The 23,168-nt window shown below is 38.0% G+C and overlaps 1 protein-coding gene across 50 annotated transcripts in view; it reads right to left on the bottom strand.

Moving 5' to 3' along the window:
- The window catches only part of LOC104013993 (erbin-like), a 120,739-nt gene that overhangs the window by 33,405 nt on the left and 64,166 nt on the right, over positions 1 to 23,168 (bottom strand). For 49 of the 50 annotated variants that reach the window (XM_087762545.1, XM_087762553.1, XM_087762554.1 and 46 more), the window contains 9 exons: positions 22,638 to 22,727; positions 12,888 to 12,944; positions 7,380 to 7,443; positions 5,517 to 5,591; positions 4,065 to 4,209; positions 2,869 to 2,941; positions 1,653 to 1,782; positions 1,192 to 1,307; positions 2 to 71 (listed from right to left, as the gene is read on the bottom strand). In XM_087762545.1, coding sequence (XP_087618671.1) covers positions 2 to 71; positions 1,192 to 1,307; positions 1,653 to 1,782; positions 2,869 to 2,941; positions 4,065 to 4,209; positions 5,517 to 5,591; positions 7,380 to 7,443; positions 12,888 to 12,944; positions 22,638 to 22,727 — 820 coding nt within the window. Of the gene's footprint in view, position 1; positions 72 to 1,191; positions 1,308 to 1,652; positions 1,783 to 2,868; positions 2,942 to 4,064; positions 4,210 to 5,516; positions 5,592 to 7,379; positions 7,444 to 12,887; positions 12,945 to 14,007; positions 14,103 to 22,637; positions 22,728 to 23,168 lie in introns of those variants that run through there. The other variant, XM_087762569.1, reaches the window with a different exon arrangement.

Here is a 23,168-nt window from a genome sequence, read left to right on the forward strand (position 1 = left end):
CCTGATTGTCTGATAACCACATAGCAGTGAGCTGTTGCAGTTTTGTAAAGGTAAATGGCAAATTCTTCAGTCTGTAAATCATAACAAGAAGAGTTTATGTAAGTACACTTATCATACACTTATCAATACTGTTAAGAAACACTGCTGCCTTAGCCTGTAAAATGCTTAAAAGACATTTACAGATATAAATGAATAAACTATTGACAGTTGAAAGGCAACAGCTTTTATTTTAGATTCAAAGCTATACCCAGAATTTAAAAAACAAAGCAAAACACATTTCAGCCCAGTTTAGCAAGCAGATTAAAAAAAAAAAAAAAAAAAAAAGACAATGCAACTTGAATTTAACTCAGTTCAGTGACTTGAAGACAATCATTGGCATTGTGTGTAAATCAACTATCCAACTTAAAATCAAGGCTATTTTCATACTTTAATCTGAATCCTCAGCAATTTTATCTTTCAATACACATGCACTCTAATTAAGAAAAAAAAAGTGCTACACCTGAAAAAAAGTGCTGTTTTTCCTCAAGAAACACGTATGGGAACAGGGCTTCCCTGGTAAATGAAAACTGTGGCATTAATAGATAAATCAGGCTATAGATGGAGTACAGAGAAACTGGATTGGCAGAACAGGATGGAGAGCTCAGACTTCTCTCTCCCAATACACTGAAATTCTACAAACCGGCAATTCCCAAAAGAGAAATATTTTGTCAGTTTTTAATGACCAGCTCTAAAAAAAACAACCCACAACTCTCTCTCCCCCTTCTCCAGCACACTCAAGTGTTTTACAATATACCATGATACTGTTTTGTGTCCTCCATATGCAATACAGGAAGCTATTAATTTTTAAGTAAGAATTAAATTTTTATGAAAATAACCAAACTAATTCCCTAGAAAAATACATGCCAACAATCATCAATGTTTTGAAGCTGTGCTTCAATGCATGTGCTTAAGTCATTAAAATAAGTACAGCTTAATACAATGGAACTGCAAGATCCAGAATACAACAATAATACATTAAATACATGCATCTCGGTCAGCTTCTAAGCTCTGGGTGAGATAAGGAAAGATAGCATAATATATTCATAACAATACCTCTACTTACATTTGAGGGACAGACATCAGTTACAATACAATATATACAATGCTATTGCATTTTAAACAGCTTCTATTTGAATTAATATATTCACAAACCTATTGTCACTCAGATTGATGACTTTTAATTTCTGCATATCACCCATTTCTTCAGGGAGAAATTCAAGCTTATTAGAATGCAGAAACAACACTGTTAAATGCTTCCAGTTTCCAATCTGAAAAAAACCCAAGAATTAAATTCATCTTCACAACTCTAAATACACAAATTTTTACTGTTTCAAAACAATTAGTATTACAGCTATTTTGGCTTGTAAAGTACAATTAGATTTATTCTTACATATTAAACCTTCTTTTAGTTTCAATATAATAGCAACAAATTTCTACTTCTTGCTTAAAAAATTCAGAATTTCATTATTTTAAAGTTTGCATATTTGTATACACCTGCCTTTAAAAACATAAACACAGAAAATCTACTCAAGAATTATTAACTTATCCAAAAGTTGTACAGACTATATAGTTTAAGATACATAAAATTTTTAGTTTTGTAACTAAATACATACCTCTGATGGCAGCTGTGTTAAAAAGTTATGATCTGCAGCAAATGTCCTTATGTTAGAGAGTTGCCCAACAGACGAAGGCAACGTTTCAATCTCATTGAAACTACAGTCCAGTTCTTCTACTGATAGTAACCTGAAAAAGAAAAAAGAATTACTCCTCTATACAGGTTAATTCATCCAACATTAATTGAATACTTTGTTTAAATGAAGTTAATACCACTATCAATTACAAATCTCAAATTCAATTAAAAATAAAATTCTGAAAGCTAAGGGAATTAAAATCCAAGAGAAATCCTTTACTAATTGCCTAAATTGTGTTTGGGTTTTTTTTTTTGTTTGTTGGTAGATGGATTGCTTTTTGTTTTTTAAAATCTCCTTTACACTGTCCTCATAAGAGAGCTTTCAGTAAAAACAGGGGGGTAAACATCAACATCAAATGTTTGTGTACTATGTGAAAACCTGCTATTGCAAGGCACTTAAAACATTCAGAGTGGGACAGATCATAGCCATAGGAGTTGAGTGTAGTTTCTGAACAAGAAAAGAATTTAAAGAGTTAGAGACAGTGAACTGAAGACTTTGGCAGCAAAGTAGCATTTTGTAAATTCTGACAACAAAACATAACCTACATTAATTATAATAGGAGAACATAAATTGGAACAAATACCCTTCATTTGTATAGCACTTAATTCCAAACCAATTATTTTTGCTGTCATTTGCGAATTTTTAATTAAATTGCTGAACACCAAATTATACATTAAAAAGTCCTGCTGATTAACAGGTGAAAATTCTCCTTATAATATAAAAAAGATAAATGTGTGCATGTGTATGTGTTCAGATTCACTTTTTACAAGCTTTTTGATACTGGTTCAAATCATTGGCAGTATTTACCACAGCTATGTTACTGCCAAAAAAAACACTTTCAGGCAGCTGACTGCCTTTTTAAACATCTTGTTTTCTTTCACATTCAATTTTTCTTTTATAAATTGGTGGCTGCATTAATGAGTGAGGAACATAGGTCTTTTGATATTAAACAATACATAAAGAACATATATGCTGTGAACTAGAAGTAAGATATGAAAGCACTTACTTTCAATTTTAAGACATTAATACATAGAAAAAATTAAATCAAGTAGGTGTAAAAGCATTCAAAAGAGGAGCCACTGTTACAGAAAAGCGTGCAGAAAGGCAATGCAACCTTTTATTCAGGTGAAATACCTACCCTCCTATGGAGTCTGGCAAATAAATTAATTGGTTTTCATCAATTTTAAGTGTTGTTACCTTCTTCAGGGAACCTGTAAGTAAAATGAACAAGTAAATCAAAAAGGACATTTGAGTTTATTAAATTTAGTTTTAATTTTAAATTAAGGGGAAAAAAAAAAACAACCCATGGGCAAGCAACCACATCTTCTGTATTCCCTTAGCATGCTTATGGTGCTATATATCTACTAAGGAAATAAGCAGACAAGCTTACAGAACTTGTTTGCCAGCTTACCATTGGCCAGCCATGGGGGGGGAGGGGGGGGGAATCTTTTTACTTTGTTACAGTCAACAGTTTCTCATCCATTTATAAACTACTGTATAAAGTCAAGAATGCTCCAAAACAAATATAAATGTTATTATTTGTCCTGGTTTCAGCTGGGATAGAGTTAATTTTCGTCTTGGTAGCCGGTATGGGGCTGTGTTTTGGGTTTAGGATGAGAACAATGTCGATGATAACACTGATGCTTTAGTTCTTGCTAAGTAGTGCTAAGCTGTTGCTAAATAGGTGCTAAGTGGCGCTCACACTGGTCAAGGGCTTTTCAGCTTCCCCTGCTCTGCCGGGTGCACAAGAAGCTGGGAGGGAGCACAGCCGGGGGGGGGTGCTGACCCAGACTGGCCCAAGGGCTATTCCATACCATGTGACGTCATGCTCAGTATATAAGCTGGGGGAAGAAGAAGGAAAGGGGGGGGACATTGGGCGTGATGGCGTTTGTCTTCCCAAGTAACCGTTACACGTGATGGAGCCCTGCTTTCCTGGGGATGGCTGAACACCTGCCTGCCGATGGGAAGTAGTGAATGAATTCCTTGTTTTGCTTTGTTTGCATGCACGGTTTTTGCTTTGCCTATTTAACTGTTCTAATTTATTTTACTTCAATTATTAAACTGTTCTTATCTCAACCTATCAGTTTTCTCCCTTTTACCCTTCCGATTCTCTCCCCCATCCCACTGGTGGGGAGTGAGCGAGCGGCTGCGTGGTGCTTAGTTGCTGGCTGGGGTTAAACCACGACATTATTCATCTACACATTACAGCTTTATCCAAAACAGGTACTTTAAATCAATTGAAACTTAGATCTAAAATGCCATTTGTCTATTTTCAAGTGTTCTGTGTCTAAACTATGTGCTTTTAAAAACATGAATTAACTGAAAAATACAAACCAATAGACTCCGGCAGTTGCTGAAGTGAATTACTGGATAAGAGTAGGTCTTGTAGGCTTTCACAACCTGAAATACCTTCTTCAACTACTTCAATGTTGTTTTTAGAAACATCCAAGTAGGTCAGTTGTTTCAAAGTTCCTATGAACTAAAAGCAAGAGAAAATAATGCGTTCTAGGAAGTGGAAGTTCAAAACAAAAAAAGCCAGCAGATTTGTCAACAAATTGTCTCTCAAGTGTAATGCCATGGGAAAAGAGAAAACCTATTTATAGTGTTGAAATACAATTTTATGCAAAACATTCAAACTTTATAATGAAATATTTTGTGCAGATACACACAGTTGATGTTTTTCCACACACAGACACCACAGTTACTCTGCAGGTGTCTTTAAAGTCAGCCTGCTGTAAATTCAACTGTTTGGTCAGTTATCGTGATCAAATGGCTGAAGCTTTAGAACAGACTTCAGAGAGATGTACACAGTGTAACATAAGGACATAATTAAGGCTCCAGTAAAGTCTTTTAATGCTTATTTTTGCCTTTTGTGTAAAACTGCATCCTACTTAACCTCAAAACCAACAATGAATCCCTAATTGTACTAAACTGAAAAAACAAGCCAAAATATAAGTTTGTATTATGTTTCCATATGAACCAAGAATAAGCTTAAAGATTTGTGTACACAACTAAAATCTTCACAGAGAAAATGCAGTTACTTTCACAAATACAGTTTTACTTTTACTGTAGAGTAGAACAGTTTAATATATCCACTCAACTCTTCTTCAAAGAAGAATTAGCTGGAGTAAAGACAGTAGAGGAGACAAGAAACCCTCACATCAGAAGATTGCTAGTGATTTTAAGTTTGAAAATAGACCAGCTGCTTCCCAAATTTCAAATACTAGTTTACTAGTTACACAAACACAGGTTCACAAGTGCTGCAATAATAGATCATCCTGGACCTCATATAGTTCCAAGATGTCAGGAAAACCTGGTTTTAGTCAACAGAACATTTTCTCAGGAACTGGCTATACTCTGTGTATACATAACAAAAAAATTCTGAATGGTCATTGCTTGTTTTACAGCTGTGACCAGTAAAAATTCACACTACATATTTATCCCGTAAATTCCTGCTTGCTGTCTAACACAAAATAATTCCTTTTTGGAAGGACCAGTCAACCCTAAATATTTCATCCAGCATTTGACACAGGATTTTTACCCCTTTCCTAAATTGGAACATAATTTTTAGATGAGAAGATTAAAACTTTCAATGAAAGAAAAGCTGTGTACCCAACTCTCATGATCAGTGACAATTTCTAAGTAGACTAGTCAAGCATTTAAGTGGCATTTTGCCTTTTGGCTTTAAGTAATGTTAAAATTATACAGAAACTTTAGCATATATGATAGCTGACAAAACAAATACCACTGTAAATTAAAATACTAAAACACAGTAAAAGGATTTACCCCTGGAATAAGCGTTAGTCTATTACCATCCATCCAAAATTCCTTTAACTCACTCAGTTGTTCAAGTACTTCAGGCTGTAAAGGAAACAGTTTTTTTAAGAACTTCATACAAAAATAGCAAAAGGCAAAAACAACTTCAGTGATTCATCTATTGCAACTTTAAGTAATGTCTTATAGCTGTTATATACACTGTTTCATTGGGTCAAATAAAACCCAGATAATTCACTTTTAAAAAATGTAAATACATACTAGATATACAAAAATCTTTTGAGCTTGATCACAGCACTAAATAATCCTTACAGAAAGCATTCATTTTTTTTATACAGAAAGTAGTATTTTTCAACTGGAGCACACAATAAATAAATCTTATGTGTATAATTCTCCCTATCACGGAGGTCTAAAAACCCTTAAATTCCATCAACTCGGAGGAGCTGTTTTTCAAAAACCACAAAGTTTTTGTGGTTTTTGGGAAATGGGAAACAAATTTTAATTTTCTAGCAGCAAAGGGTGCATCTGCCTGATACAAGCAAACTACTCTATCCATAAAGTACAGGATATGCTCTCACTACAACTTAATGTTAGAAGTATCTTGTGTATCAGGGAAAGACCACATCTTGGTAAACATCTATGTTGCATACGCTTTCCTAGTTACACTTCCCTCCTGAGAAAGTAATACAAAACAGGTGCTACCACGCCTTAACAACTACAACCAAATTCAGTTAAACACAGAACTCAATTTTGTTATATTGTAAGTATACAGTATTCCTGCATAAATTGCAGTCTTGGCTCCCAATAATTAATTTTCCAAGAGAAAAATCCTAACTGAATACTACCTTTCAGACATATCTTTACCCAAAAAGCAGTTTCAAACCTTTCTGTACTTTTACCAAAAGATCTTAATGAAATAAGTTACCAGTAGTTGACTCTTCTAGATCAAAGGCTGGTAGAGATGAAGCAATCTGCCAAAAATATACCCAAACAAGTAATTTTACAGCCTATACTTAGCTCCTGGCTGTTATGGCTTAATGTAGGCCTGAGCATGTTAGTTTAAGGCTCCCACATGAATATCCACAGTGTAATGATAATATGGCAGTACCGGTAACGGCTAGAAGCATAATACTAAAGAACAATTCCTTAAATACACTTCCCTATCTGCCAAACCATACAGCTAGGCAAGCATTCAGCTCTGCATGATCTGTGGCTAATGAAGTACCCTACTGGTGGCACACAGAGGCTTGACTTTGTTATACAGCAGGTCAGTATGTTCCACTACACTTCTATTTCAATTCCCTTATACAGGAAAGTACTTATAGAAGCAGAGGGATGTTAAGTGATTGTAAATGGAAGACGTATTTGTCCGACATCATGAACAGGAAACAAGCTGATCCATGTTGAAGGAAAAATACTACTACTACTACTAAACAACAACAACAATAATATTCAAACTTATAATTAGTTTCCTTTGGATCTAAATAGTTTGTACAAACTAGTAAAAGTAGGTTATGAACAGCTTATACAGAACTTGCAACATTAAATACATGATGACCAATAAGTGTTTAGAATTTATTACAAGTCAAATGATTATGTTTATAATTCAAACACATTACCATTAACTTTTTACCAGTAATGTAGCCACACTATACCACACTTATTTTCAAATTGAGGAAGAACACTTATATTCATAAGAATATGCACATAATTTTTAATAACAGGCTCTATAAAGTAGTATAAGGTATACATAATATTTGCTCAGTAGCAAAACTCTTAAAGCTGATTTTTACATTTTCATATTGATTAAAAATACATTAAAGGATAAAGAGATTTATAAAAGATACAAAGCCCTGTTACTTTGGCAAAACTCACCACTTCTGTGAATTCATTACTTCCTAAGTCTAGTCTCTCCAGCTGAGTCAGTCTGGACATGGTTCTGCACAGGAAGGGGATTAATAAGGAATTAATTTAAGAGAATACCAGTTACATCCAATCTTCCTGTATTCATAAAAATATATTATTTTAATCAGTATTAAGTAGTGATGATGTTCCATTACTAGACTGATATCTAAATAAGGTCAAATTTTCACACACTGTTCAGCCAGGCACACATTAATGATCATGCTGACTGTGACTGTCATACAAAGAGTACACTGCAACTCATCTACAGATTAGTTTACAAAAACTAAAGACCACTAGAGTCATCCTTATGATAAAGAGTAACTCTGAAGTTACTCTTCTTTTGAGTGCCTTTCACCTACAGTCCTTTGAATGCTTTTCACCTCCAGTCATAATCAGCATTCTCAGCAGCCACAGGCTGGTTAACTACATGTTTTCCCTCCCAAAGAAAGACCACTGCCTAATGATTAGATAAACCACAAGAGACCACTGTTGAATCACAGTAACCACCAACACCTTTCTCCCTTCTCCAGGCTGCTGACAAAGTTGCTTCCATATGATATGGTCTGGAATCCTAATTATTCCTCTAGTTCTACAACAAAGCAGATTACTAAATTGCATTTCATGACACATCAGTACTCTTCAAGCCAGCTTAGGGCAAAGATTAAATCAATGACAAAGTAAAATCCATTCTTTCAAGCTGTGTTTTGGCAAAATTTTTCCTCCATTTAAGTTTACTTTGGGGACCCCATAGAGAATATCTACCACTGCACATGGTTGTCTACACAATTGGTCAACAGCAGTACTACCTAAAAATATTTTCAAAGGGGCTGTGAATCCCTCATATGACATTATGTTCTGTATTTATTTAATACTAGCTTTCAGTAAAACAATTAATACATTAAAAACTTTCAAATATAAACCATAAGTGTGTACATACTATAAAATTCTGGAAAAACTAAATAAGAGCTTCTAACTGGGAGTGTCTTTTGTATTATCAGAATATAAGTATGAACACTAATATCTTTAAAAAACACCTGCGTGAGCACAAGATGCTCTATGCAGATATTCAAAGTTCCAGTTGTTCTCAAAGACCTTACACTATTAGTTATTCTGAATATACAGTTCAAAAATTACATTCTACTGAAAAATGCCTTATTCATTGAAAGTAAGTTTAAGTGATTATTAATATTATCCATGAAATAATCTCCAAAAAGGATTACACTCAACATCTATCTATAGACTTGATTTTCATTATGTTATAGTAATCATGCTAGAGACAAACTAGGAATTTAGCATAAATAAGTAAAGACGTGATCAAGACAAAAGCAGAAGCCATTTTTATTGCACTGCACACACAGTATACGCAGGCTTTAGGGGAAAGCCTTTAACTTACATTCCCATAGTTTCAAAGAAGAAAAAAACCAAACAAACCCATGAGAATGCTACCTCCAGAAGAATCCAAGAAACATTTTCCCTCATTTCTCAAAGCTCATAAATAGGATGAACAATAAGCCAACTGCTAAAATTAATTTTCCAAATTCTAACAGATTAAGTCCCTCTGAAATACTGCATAAGTTGAATTTCTCAAAGCTTTATGAGACCATGCCAATACCAATTTTAGTGCCATATGCTGTGAATAAATTTGCCCCAATGCGTCTGTGAAGCACAGCTGAATACTCAAAGGATCTAGCGTATCATTCTGTATCTTTCAAAACTTTGTGGGCAACACCATAATCTGTTTTTACTGATGGCTTCAATTTAAAAAGGTTTTCCGTTTCTTCTGTTTTCAAGCTATGCTAGCTAGACTGTGGGCTACTAGAGACAGCAGTCCAAAACTCCACTGACAATCTGTTTCAGCCTCAAAAAGCAGATCAAGGGAGATCACAGCTATGTGGGACTGAATTTGACAAATTAGTTTCAATACAGATAAATTATGAAATTATTATTATTATAAACAACCCCAAAACCCAACAAAAACAACCCCCCACAAAAAAAAACCGTTAAAGTTTTTCCACCAAGGGCCCTGGCCTTACCATTTGGAACCAGAATAAATATCTGCAAAATTAATGTTACATAACTTTGACAGTATAACAAAGCAACTTTACTGATTTTATGCCTTCTTCCCCCCCCAAATGTCTCTAATCTAGCAAACATAGCCACTCAACTGTAAACTGTAACACACTCTCTCTCTCTGTTTGCAAGACCAGAGCCTCAGTTATTTTCCTCCCCTTCCCCACTGCCTGCCTAATTTATAGCACTTTCGGCTATTTTATGACAATGTTTCCTAAAACTAATATATCTTTGCTTTTCCATATTGTTTGTAGAGCAACTATACCTTCAGACAAAATGCAAACAAAGCTTCTCATACACTGAAAATGTTGAAGTAACAGGAAAATTCAATGCTCTATAAAGAGGAATACAGGACTGGAAACAAAAAATTTACTAGATCACTGAGTTACACCTATTTCTATCTCTGCCACAACATTATGTAATCCCTTTCATAAACTGAAAAATCTGTTTCATAATTCATATTAATGAACTTGCTGTCAAATCAATCCAACACTAACAGAACAGGTAGTCTAAATTATGCCTCAGATTCTGATGTTGTAAAGAGTCAACTTCACTAAGGGTAACAATACTGCTTACTTCAAGTAGCATACAATTCGAGAGGTGTGAGGGATAGGCAAGATAGGGCCCTGAATCATCGTAATTATACCTTCAAATAACTTGCTCCTTTCTAAAAAGGTTATTCTATTGACAACTGGACAACAGATAGAAGCTTTAAAAAAAAAAATCAAAAAGAAAACTTTTTATATTTGCATTAAACCATTTTCCCAACTTTCAGCTACCTATCAGATAAATGCCTCTAAAACAGTCTCTGCATATTTTTTGCTTTCCTTTCAGTAGAAATATTTTTGTTGAGCTGGTTTGCATTATAATACTGCCAGTTTTGCAGTCTCTGGCCACGGATAAGCTCTAAGCAAAATGATGCATTTGGCACAAAGCAAAGTTGTTTTAGTGTGTTGGCATTAATTAGCCATTTTGATTAAGTCTTTCAAGTGCTTTATTCTTTAGTGTTGAAAGTTATGTGCATGTTTAATTCAGCAAGAGGACTAGCTGATTTTGTAGAAGTTTATCCAAATACATCTCTCATTACAAATACAAAAAGCTATAAGCATGAAAATATTAAAAAGGAGAGAATGACAGGGAAAATATTTGTATTCTATAGCAAAAATATTAGCGCATACTGCTACATCTTACTAGCTTCAAAAAAAAAAAAAAAACAAAAAAACCCAAAAAAACACACAAAAACAACCACCTTTGGATTTTCTACACTGTTTAAAGCTGTAAATCACGTTCCTTTTAAAACACATACTCAGGTTTGGGAAACTATGCAAGTTCGAATTTCCCCATTGGCTTCTGTTCTGACATAATAGTTAAAAGGCAGGCCACAGACACCTTTGTTGACCAGGTCAACTGCTGCACGGTTGTATTATCCTGAAAGGCAGATTCATCTCTTGCATACTATGGACACCACAATAATTTTTTCTCCCCAGTGTACATCATACATATACAATATATTTTTCCAGTGCCTCACTGTAGCAAAATACATATTAATGTATTTAATAAATAAAAAAGTAGTTTCAAAAGCTTCAATCTCCCTTAATCGAACCACAAGAGTACCAGAAGAGAATAATAAAGGTGGCAGCTCAGCATGTACTGTATGTAGATTGTTATGGAGGTGCTGCAGAGGACATCATCATGACAGCTGCTGTTTAGTTTTTCAGCAAGGATGAAACCCTGAAAACACTGAAGTCAACAAAAAAATTCCCAGCAACTTCAACAGAAGTGTTTGGCTTAAATATATTACAGCATTTATTTAAGTGTCTCTTATCACTACAAGAGACCTCTGTAAACTACTCTTTAAAAAAATCGCATGTAATTCATACTATTGATGTTAATTACGGCAATTAAGGTCAGAGTAATTTTATAAACAAAATCTGTATTAGCTATAAATTTTAATTATAGCTACTGTTCCTCAGTTGGCAGTAACTTACAGAGCTACTACCCCAAATTATATGTCCTCTATTTTTTTTTTCTACTGAAAATTAGCAGTAGCAGAAAGAGCAAAGAAGGACAGAGAGTATTTATATCACATGAATAAGTAGAATGTTTCACACTTGGAAGATTTAAATTCACGCTTTCTGATGCTATACATTTCATTCCAGATGCAAGTTTTGTCATTTTTATACAGCAGACACCACAGTACGGTATCTAGGCACACAAAAAGGGAATTCCAATGGAACACACCCCTTGTTCACATCTTAGGCACATAGTTAGCTAGAGTCACTAGAAAAGCTGGCTGGTGTACTTAAAAGGGCTGGTAACTCACACTTCAGCCTACTGCATGCAAGTCTCTGCTAGCATATGAGCTAGACAGAATGAATATTCAATTGTTAGCACCTCCCTCTTCTCCACCAAAACATCTGAAACCAGTACCTCTCTTTATCAGTGTCTGTTGCCAGAGGAGGACCCCTTTCATTGCACACCACAACATATCCAGGACTCTACAGCTATTCACATCCCATCTTTGGGATCTCTGTTTCTCTCTTCATTGACCTTTTATACCTCTGTTAACCCACTTAGAACTCCAGGGTCCAAGTCAGAAAATTCAGAGCATTGCTCTAGCTCATAGAAACAGCAGGAACTGCAACACCATCAACGTGGGTTTGATGAAATGAGTGAGAGTTGCAAAACGGCTTAGAAAGGTGCTAGATTTTAAGAGATAAGTACAATTGCATTTAAAACAAATACTATAACAATTTCCGTAACTATTTTACAATTATAGAAAACACAGCTGACTAATATGCTTCCATTATGTTAAACAAGCCTGTTGCATTATAGAATACATGTTGCATAACAGACTGTGCAACACAGTAAGGAGTTTTAATATACTTCACTGCTGAAGAAAGTAAAGTGGAAAAAAATTTGTTCACATCATGTGAATCACATTCCCTCAGTCATTTTGAGCAAGCATCTCAAACTCCACATTTGCTTTAGAGATAATGCCTAAGTTTCAGGCACTCAGCCATCAGAACAGTAGCCAGACAGGCATCTGGGCACCAATACAATGCTGTGTGCAAAAAGCATCAGACACCTCAGAACAATCATCCTGAAGTGTCCACATGCTGACTTAAAAGCTTGACAGGTGGATCAGAAATCTAGAACTGGAGGACAGAAAGAATTTAAAAAAAAAAAAAAATAAAATCTTTGAATAGGCAAATCTCTGAATAGGAAGACCAGCGAGTCTGAAGAGAGAGAGAATTTCAGCAGTATGAAGGGAAAGTTCCTTGTGAGAAGTTAGTCCAGTTACTTAGCTACACGTTTTAAACTGTGATCTACTTTTTGATATGCACTACATTATAACTACAGAAAAAACCCTCCAAAGTATTTTAAATAAATTTCATACATACTTACTTCGGCAATATTTTTAACTGGTTTTCTCTAAGTTCCAATATCTGGAGTTTAGTTAATCTGTAACAGAAAGGCATAACAAATTATCACAATATACTGTATTTTATGACAAAAGCAATCTCAGAACTTATTTTCATCACTAAATTTCAAAAAAAGATCTACAAGTTTGAAATATTTTTTGTGTAATACAAGCATGTTTTGTGCAGAAATCTGAATGTTATTTTAAATTCATTTAGTCATTGAGGTTTGGTAAAGCAGCAAACAAACTGGATCCTGCTTGCTTTTCTGCATCTGCTTGAACACAGTTGTTTTCCTTCATCCCGTAGATTTTAAAGCACTTCATTGGATTCGTTATGGGTATGTGTTATCATCATATACAGAAGTACACAGGAAGTAAAAAAAGACAGACATGATCAGTCCGCACAAGTTAAGATGCTGAATTTCTAATACAGACAATGTATCAAACCATTTCACATAAAAAGCCTCATCACGGGAATACCCGTGGTCTTCCACATGGTAAAAACAACCTTTAAATTCATCTTGTATTTCCTTCCATATTCTCTTTCTAGTCAGCTTCTTAATCCATTTTGATATTTCTATTAGAAGGCAGTTTGACCTTTTTTCAGTAAATCCTTGGTTGCAAGATAAATAACCTCTAGATCCCAAACTCAACTGCTTGGCCAAGATAGCATTCTTGACATTCAAGCAATGTACTGTCCACAGTGGAATTTTTTGCATTAGGACAGAAACAAGACGACTATCGCTTTGTTAAATGAAATGCAGAAACAGTTTGGTTTAAATACAGAGAGAGTTGTAAAAAGAAGAGTTCTACATGTGACCCACAACAGCCCTAATACAACACAAAATAGGTCATTACACTCCCTGACTCAAAAAGGAGTTTAGTGAACAGATCACTCTTTCCTGAAGATGCTCAAATGAGTACATAGTAAGGACACAGACAAAAACCTTAAATCTGATTAAGTAGTAAGAACTATACTTAAAGTTAAAATAGAAAGCCTGAAAACAGTATTTATTTTTTCCTCAAGACATTCGGTCATTTTTGGATGCATTTGAAAGTAGCAATCTGCCACACCTATGAATAACCTAAGAATATAACACTCACCTTGAAATGGAGCAGAGGTAAACCTAGCCCAGCATTGCAAGCAGTACTTGCCATCTGGTAGCAACTGCTGGAGGGAAACCTCCTCCCCTCAACTGCCCAAAGGAAAAACAACCCTGTAACAATGCTGACAGAATACCCTAATAAAAACCCAGTTCATGGTAATATCACTGCTGTCAATCTAGGACATAACTGGAAAGAACCTCCTAGCCTTCTTACCCTACCTGCATCCTAAGATATGAATCTGTGAAAAAAAAAAAAAAAAAATTTGTTTGTTGAAGCACCCTCAGATTTGAATGGTCATTTTGTGCTTGGACTTCTGAACCCAAGAACTGGATTACAAAGGGGCAAGTCTCACACTTCAAGTGAATAACTGCCTTCACTAGAAGATATTTCTGTAGCATCTTGTGGCTTGCATGGCACCTAGATTATGACCAAGGGTACACCGGACATATAGGAAGTGTTTTCCCATAATTATTTACTATCCTAGTCCACTGCAGGACTTTCTCAATTCCCTGCATTTTCTGCAACCAGGCAGGAGTCTTGCCTTACAGCACCTCTATTTTAACATCAAGGTAATTATTGTTTCATATTCAGAAGATACCACATTTTCCTATGCACCAATACATGGGCAGAAACTGGGATCCCATGATAACAGCAAAACATCAGAAATATTAAACCAAGTTCTACAGACTTTTATCCCACATTTTAGTAACGTTGTCTTATAACATTGACTTCTGTTACCCAAAGCTTTAAATATTCATGTTACCCACTGTAAATCTTCTCCCTCCCAGATTCATTGCAGACTTGTAACAGTAAACCTCCTGCTGTTGCATACTATCCATCTTTAGTATCAGGGATTCTCAAAATATGACAAACAGAATGGACAATCTTCTCTAGAAGGGAGGAAGAGTAGTCCTTTCTCTTTGGAGACTGCAGGTGTTGCTCTTTATAGTCCTAATGATGAACTTAAAACATCAACAGAAGAACTGTAGCTCTTGGCCACTTTTGGTATTAGACCATCCCCATTACCAGCTCAGATTAGGGGCAGCCTCTGAAAAGGTAAACAGTTCAAGAACTCTGGAGAAAAAGGAAGATCTGCCTAATAAGATAACAATTCTTCACATTAAGAAGAAATTATTCCCCACCACCACCTTTCTGATGCATCCCACAACTCCAGATACCTGCCCAGCTTCTTACAGTTCTGTAGCAGGGCTCTTTTTAAACACTGGTCTAAAAATAAAGTAGCACATTCAATCAACTCCAAACCCCTTTATTTTGAGAAGGCTTCAACATTCAAACACTGCATTAGGCTCCAGTTGGTGTTTTGCTTTGATGACAGGGAAAACAGCTAGACAGTTTGCAGTTTTTCTTCACAACGTGTATGCAGTCAAATTTCTCAGTTGAAAGCAGTAGAAGCAAACATCCATTCATATGCTAAACTACATATATATATATATATATATATATATATATATGCATACCCACATTTCGTTGACTTTAGCCAGAACTCACTGTACTACACTTCTAATAAGCTAAATCTGTAAACTTAAAGACTGTCTTTGGTGATAGAAAGGTTCATAGCTTTGTGATCTTGTTTCATGTTCTACTCTCTCCAGCTAACCCTAAGAGATTGGAGATAGAAATATCTAAGTTCTTATTTGTAGAGCTACACAGAGGCTACTAGGGAAACATTTTCAACCTCTCCTGGCTGAAGATACAGGCTGCATCTAAACTAGTAATTTTAATGCAGTAATTGATGAGTAATATTGGCCTGAAGCAGTTGTCACTTCTTCCATTATCACTGGGAGAGTTAATTCAAGTTTAATATAGTAGTACACATCAAATACTCAGCCTAGCTGCTCTTTAAATTGCTGGTGCTAAGCATCTGAATTGCTATAATGGAACTGAAAAACTAGGGTTTAATTCAGAAAAGAAATACAGAAAATTAGTCCACCTATACTAAAGGAAAAATAAAAGTCATAGTGACAGAATGTATATTTCCTCTGCCATTCTATTACAAAGATCTGTTATACTCATACAGAAACATTTTATTTCTCAACTGTAAAAACTCATAACTACAGAAATATTTACACATCGCCTAAACACAAAGCTATAAGGGAGTATTATTCAACTGTAAGTATACCTGATGTAATGGTCTCAACAAAATTATTGTTGCAGGACTGTTATTTTATGCAACCAAATTAGCTTGCTTTTAAAATGTAGCTCAACTTCTATTCAAAACAAAATCTCTACATGAACACTTTACCAGGATAAGATCAATATTCTTCCTAAATCTGATTTAACTATACAATCTGTAAAATTGTAGAAGAAATATGTAGCAGGTATACTTAGAAACTCACTGTTCAACAGCAGTTATTCCTTAGAAAGCTAAAAATATTTCAGAGATGTTCTTTATTTTTCACCTCCCTTGCAGTTTTGCTAATGCAGAAATATTTTTTTAAAAAAATCATAACTAAAATATAAAGGCAAGAGGACTGAAATACATGCACCCTATACCAGGTTGCATTTTGCAAAAAGTTTCAGCAAAATTGCATATATTTAACTAAATTAAGTCCCAAATTTGATCATTGTACATTTATGTAAAAAGATACCCTAAAGGAGATATTACTAAAAATATCTACTACTGCAAATACTACTGGCAAACTGCTGAGAAACAAGATTTAAAAGTAAATTCATTGCAACATCACAGTAAAAAGTCTCTGGAAGCAATATCCCACTATAGGCAACATTCTCAAAGTTTTTAAAATTACACTGAAGATAAACTCCTTGCTTATCTCAAACACCCATCAGTAAATAATGTTTCCCTTTTAAAGCCCTGTCTCAACATTAGCATGCAGCAAGCTTCAAGTTTAGAATGCTCTGCTTATATATTTATATATTTAAATGCCAATATACATGATGTATTTAGATACAACAGATATAGTTTTCTTAGGTAAGCACGAGCAATTCTCAGACTTCTGTGCACTGGCATAAAGGCTAATTTTAGGATCCAGAACAATATTAATGCATTCAAATTAGAATTTGGGAGTGAAGGAAAAAACCCCACACTTTATCACCTCAGAATTCCAAAGGAATGGCACATTTAATCAAAATGTCTGATGATTTTTAATAAGTCTAACAGGTTGGACTGGTACAACATCACTGAAGGACAGCAAGTATGTAATGCTCAAAGAAGGGAAAAAAAGATTGGATAACCTTGACCTCAGTATTATGCAAAGCTTTAACACGATTTTTGAAGGAGAGAATAAAACACGGAGATAAAACATAATAAAATGCTACAAGGATATACTAAAAGTAGTTTGCATTACATAAAGTTTTGTTTCCTAAGGATCAGGCTGAATATTACTGACAGAGGTGCTCAAAGACCCATTTTGGGACTATCCTATTCAATATTTTTAACAGCAATCTTAAAGGATAGGAAAAACATTTAAGTTGGCTGATGCCACAAAAGACAGTCACAGACAATACAATGAATTATTAGAGGACACTGTAGGGGAAAACTGTACAACCTTAAGGACTGAAAAATATAGAAAAGGGACAACAAATTAATTTGGCCAGTCAAGATCAACCCACCACAGTCCTTTTTGGCACCCAACGTGGGGCACGAGACAACGGCAGTTTTGTATTAAGCATACTATAGCTATAGTAGTTATTATGTGGCAAGCTCCTGTGTGGGTCATGGAGTTTGCTGGCTGCCCTGCTTATCTCTTTATTCTCCTGAGCTTGGGAACATGTTAGTACAAACAATGGCTGCGTGCTTTGCCCTGGCATTGATGCCCTCACCGTGCTGGGGGAGCTACCTTGTGGATAGGATGAAGGAACACATCTCCCTCTTCCTACCCAGGACTGATGTGGGTGGTTTTATTATGCAGGCTCCCGAGGTCCTTGTTCACCGTTACGTGAGCTGTTTAATATTACTAATTAACACAGTTGGCATACTGTGAGGTTTGTGGAATCTGGTCTCGTCCTGGTGTAAGAGGAGACAACTTTGGGGTGAGGCGATACTGAAACGTGCCCTGAGGCAGCTGGTCTCTGGGTGGCAAGGTGTGTGGAAGGATTTGGGCAGATTCCTAGGATGGTTATCACCTCCCATAGCCTGGGTTTTTACACCTGAACAGGCAAGTAACCCTGGCAAACCACCTGGCGCCACCTGATAGAAGGGTACCTTGCCTACCCCAAGGAAAACCAGCAGCTTCTAGCACAGTACTGGGGTTTGGCCTGTGCCTACCGAGCCACAGTTCGGTACTATCAGAGGACTGTGGTTAAGGCAGGGACCCAAACCACCTCTGAGAATGCCATGACTGAGACCAGGGTGCAAACTACATCTGAGGACATGATAGTAGAGATAGGGACCCAAGCTACATCTAAGAACGTGATCGTTGAGATGGGGACCCAAACTGCATCTGAGGACACCATGGTTGAAATAGGGACCCAGACAACCACTACAGTAATTGCCCCAGTAGTGAAAAAGAAACAGTGGACAAGGAGGTCAAGGGGTCCATATCATCAATTAGTAAGGGAGGGGGAAGAAGAGGAAGGGTTTGATCAAGAAGCCAGTCCTTCAGCAGAGAAACGGGAGGAAGGAGTGAGAGAAATCAGACAAGAGGCAGAAACTACCCAGTCCCTGACCTTGTCAGAACTTCGAGACGTGCAGAAAGATTACAGCCGCCAGCCAGGCGAGCAGATTGCTGCCTGGCCACTCCGATGCTGGGATAGAGGGCCCGACAGTCGGCAATTGGAATGTAAGGAAGCCCAACAGCTGGGATCCCTTGCTAGAAACCGGGGAATTGAGAGAGGAATTGGAAAAGAGGCAGCAATTTGCAGTCTCTGGAAACGGCTCCTCTCAAGCGTGAGGGCAAGAAATCCGTTCAAGGAAGATCTTGTGAACTCCCCAGGAAAGTGGACTACCGCAGATGAAGGCATCCAGTACCTGAGAGAATTAGCGGTGCTGGAAGTCATCTACAGTGATCTAGACAATGATGAGGTCTCCAAAGATCCAGAGGATGTCCTGTGCACACAGGCCATGTGGAGGAAGGGGGGGTCCAAAACACCCCAGCGTCGCATTCTAACAGCTTGGCAACAATGTATTGCCCAGATATGGATACACCAACTGTGGAGAGAGTGTCTTCTTGGCTCCAAAACTTTGAAGAAAATCTCTGTCCCTCCTCATCCCTACGGGCCAGCGCCTTGGCTGTCAGTCAGGGGCACCCCACAGAGTCAGTCCCCTCCTGCCCCGGTCAGAGGGAAAGGGAGCCCCAGGCACACGCTGCGTGGCGCACTCTGGTTCTTCCTGCGTGACCAGGGGGAGGACGTGAGGAAGTGGGATGGTGAACCCACCTTTAAGCTGGAAGCCCGTGTACGCGAACTGAGAGGGAAGAGAGCTGTTAAGAAGGGGCCACCCAAGAAGGCTGTCAGCTTAGTTGCTGTAGAGACACAAGAAGGCAATCAGCGATCTCCCAGACATAGAAGGACTGAGATCACCTCCCTTGATCCTGGTGAGGGGACTTCTGGTCTGAAACTGCAAGGGTCAGACAGTGAATACTCCGACCAGGAACAGGAATAGAGGGCCCCTGCCTCCAGCCAGAAGGAGGAAAGGGACAACCGGGTTTACTGGACTGTGTGGATTCGATGGCCTGGCACATCAGACCCACAGAAGTATAAGGCTTTGGTAGACACTGGTGCACAGTGTACGCTGGTGCCATCAGGGTATAGGGGCACAGAACCCATCTGGATCTCAGGAGTGACAGGGGGATGCCAAGAATTGTCTGTACTGGAGGCTGAGGTGAGCTTAACAGGGGACAAGTGGCAAAAGCACCCCATTGTGACCGGCCCAGAGGCCCCTTGTATCCTTGGCGTAGACTACCTCAGGGGAGGGTACTTCAAGGACCCAAAGGGGTACCGATGGGCTTTTGGTGTAGCCACTGTGAACACAGAGAAGATCAAACAGCTATCATCTGCCCTGCCTGGCCTCTCAGAAGATCCCTTCGTTGTGGGATTGCTGCGAGTTGAAGAACAGCAGGTGCCAATTGCTACCAGGACGGTGCACCGGTGGCAATATCGCACGAACCCTGGCTCCCATCCATGAGCTGATTCGTCAGTTGGAGAGCCAAGGAGAGTGATCGGCAAGGCAAGACTCACTCACCCTTTAGTAGTCCCATATGGCCAGTGCAAAAGTCTGACAGAGGGTGGAGGTTAACAGTAGACTATCGTGGCCTGAATGAAGTCATGCCACCACCGAGTGCTGCTGTACCAGACGTGCTAGAGCTCCAATATGAACTGGAGTCAAAGGCAGCCAAGTGGTATGCTACAATTGACATTGCCCATTCGTTTTTTTCAAGTCCTTTGGCAGCAGAATGCAGGCCGCAGTTTGCTTTGTGTCCAACACACCTGGAATCAACTGCCCCAGGGGTGGAAGCACAGCCCCACCATTTATCATGGACTGATCCAGACTGCACTGGAAAAGGGTATTGCAGATGTTCAGGGGCAACACATCGATGACATCATTGTGTGGGGCAACAAGGCAAAAGAAGTGTTTGAGAAGGGAAAAAGAGTAATTCAGATTCTTCTGAAAGCTGGTTTTGCCATAAAGAAAAGCAAAGTCGAGGGACCTGCACAGGAGATCCAGTTCTTAGGAATAAAATGGCAGGATCGATGCCATCATGTCCCTATGGATGTGGTCAACAAGATAGCAACTACGTCTCCACCAGCTAACAAGAAAGAAACAGAAGCTTTCCTAGGCCTTGTAGGATTCTGGAGAATGCATATTCCAGGTTATAGTCAGCTTGTGAACCCTCTCTGTCAAGTGACCCAAAAGAAGAACTATTTTGAGTGGGGCCTTGAGCAACAACAAGCCTTTGAGCAGATCGCACAGGAGATAGCTCGTGTGGTAGCTCTTGGGCTTGTGCAGACAGGACCAGCTGTGCAAAATGTGCTCTACACTGCAGTTGGGGAGCATGGACTCACCTGGAGCCTCTGGCAGAGAACATCAAGAGAAACCCGAGGTCGACCTCTAGGGTTTTGGAGCCGGGGATATCGAGGATTAGAAGCCCACTACACCCCAACTGAAAAAAGAGATACTAGCAGCATCTGAGGGGGTTTGAGACGCTTCAGAAGTTGTTGGTACAGAAGCATATCTCCTCTCGGCACCGCGATTGCCTGTGCTACGCTGGATGTTCAAAGGAAACATTCCCTCTACACATCGTGCAACCAGCGCTACATGGAGTAAGTGGGTAGCGTTAATCACACAACGAGCTCGACTGGGGAAACCCAACCGCCCAGGAGTCCTGGAAGAGATCATGGACTGGCCAGAAGGCAGCGATTTTGGAGCATTGTCTGAGGAGATGGCTTGTGCCCAAGAGGCACCACCATATGAGTTACCAGAAGATGAAAGGCTTTGTTTATTGATGGATCCTGTCGTGTGGTAGGAAACCATCGAAAGTAGAAAGCTGCCGTACGGAGTCCCACACGACAAGTCACTGAAGAAGGTGAGTCAAGTCAGTTTGCAGAAGTGAAAGCCATCCAACTAGCTCTAGAGATTGCTGAACGAGAAAAGCAGCCAGTATTCTGTCTCTATACTGACTCCTGGATGGTGGCTAATGCCCTGTGGGGGTGGCTACAGCAGTGGAAGAAGACCAATTGGCAGTGCAGAGGTAAACCCATCTGTGCTGCTGCATTGTGGCAGGACATTGCTGCCCAGGTAGAAAACATGGCTCTAAAGGTACATCATGGAGATGCTCACATGCCCAAAAGCCGTGCCACTGAAGAACATCGAAACAATGAACAGGTACACAAAGCTGTCAAAATTGAAGTAGCTCAGGTAGACCTGGACTGGGAATGTCAGGGTGAGCTATTTGTAGCTCGATGGGCCCACGAAACATCGGGACATCTAGGGAGAGATGCAACATACAGGTAGGCTCGTGATCGAGGGGTGGACCTGACCATGGAGGCCATCACACAGGTCATTCATTAACGTGAAACATGTGCCACAATCAAGTGAGCCACATGAGTAGTCTCCCTGGAATTGAGGGCAGTGGCTGGGTTCTTCCTTTTAGCAATATTATCCTTTCACTTTTACTCCAAAGATTTAATCCATTTTAAAGAGGTAGGGATTTAGTATTTTTCTCTTATTTAAGCTATTACATGGAACAATTTTGCTTAGTCAGCACACCATAAATATACTGTCTGTCAAAGATTCCTGACAACAAGGCACATAGATGTGCATGAAGGAAGCTGTGCATCCAGGAGAGGACAAGTGAAATTACAGATGTCATTATTTCCTCCACTCCAATTACTAAATGATAACCAAGCCATATTTCAGAAATACTAGTCTCCCATACTTATCAGACTTGTGTTGTAAAAGCAGCAAGTATGTGAGTGAGTCATTTCTTGGGTCTTTATAAGCATTCTGTCTGTCCCTCAAAAGTCCAGTTTAAAAAAAATGGTGATAGAGATTTGGGTTTTTTTTTTTGTAACTGATATGTGGCATAAATGGGATTGGTAGTGTACACTTCTTCCCCTCCTCCAGTTCACAGTTTGCTTAAGAAGCAACAGAAACTGCTCTGCATAAATTTAAAACTAAATATAAATACTAAGTTTCAAATTCAACTTACCTGCCAAAGTTGGCTGGCAAAAACTCAAGGAAAGCATCATTCAGGTACAGCTGCGTTAGGTTTAAAAGTTGGGAAAATCCATCTGGAAGCCTATATAGAAATAAAATAATGTAGTGCCTTTGTTTCAATTATATTCAGGGCATTAAGTCATATTTTCTTAAACAGTATAGTATTGAAGTCCTACATATCGATAACATTAAAATTAAGGTGGTACCAGAATTTCTATAAAATTGTACTAGATACCTGTTCACTCTAAGATTAGCTTAAAAATTATTTTTAAGTACTGAGGACAATATCTACAGACAATAAAAACTACAAACAACAAATGTAGTCTTGATATGTATTTGTGATCTTCTGATACCTAATGTGGAGGAGGCATTCATTAGAGAAAAGAAATTAAAACCCATGCAACACCTTTTCCCCCAGAAGAGTTACCTTGCATGAAGTTTATATCTCTGGCAGTGCTACTTCCGGCAAATTAATTTTGTCACTATAGAAGGTGACAGGGAAACCTACTCATATAAGCTGAGT

Source organism: Nipponia nippon, unplaced genomic scaffold (genome assembly GCF_047370975.1).
Source record: "Nipponia nippon isolate SJK-2023a ecotype South Korea unplaced genomic scaffold, ASM4737097v1 scaffold_26, whole genome shotgun sequence".
NCBI lineage: Eukaryota > Metazoa > Chordata > Aves > Pelecaniformes > Threskiornithidae > Nipponia > Nipponia nippon.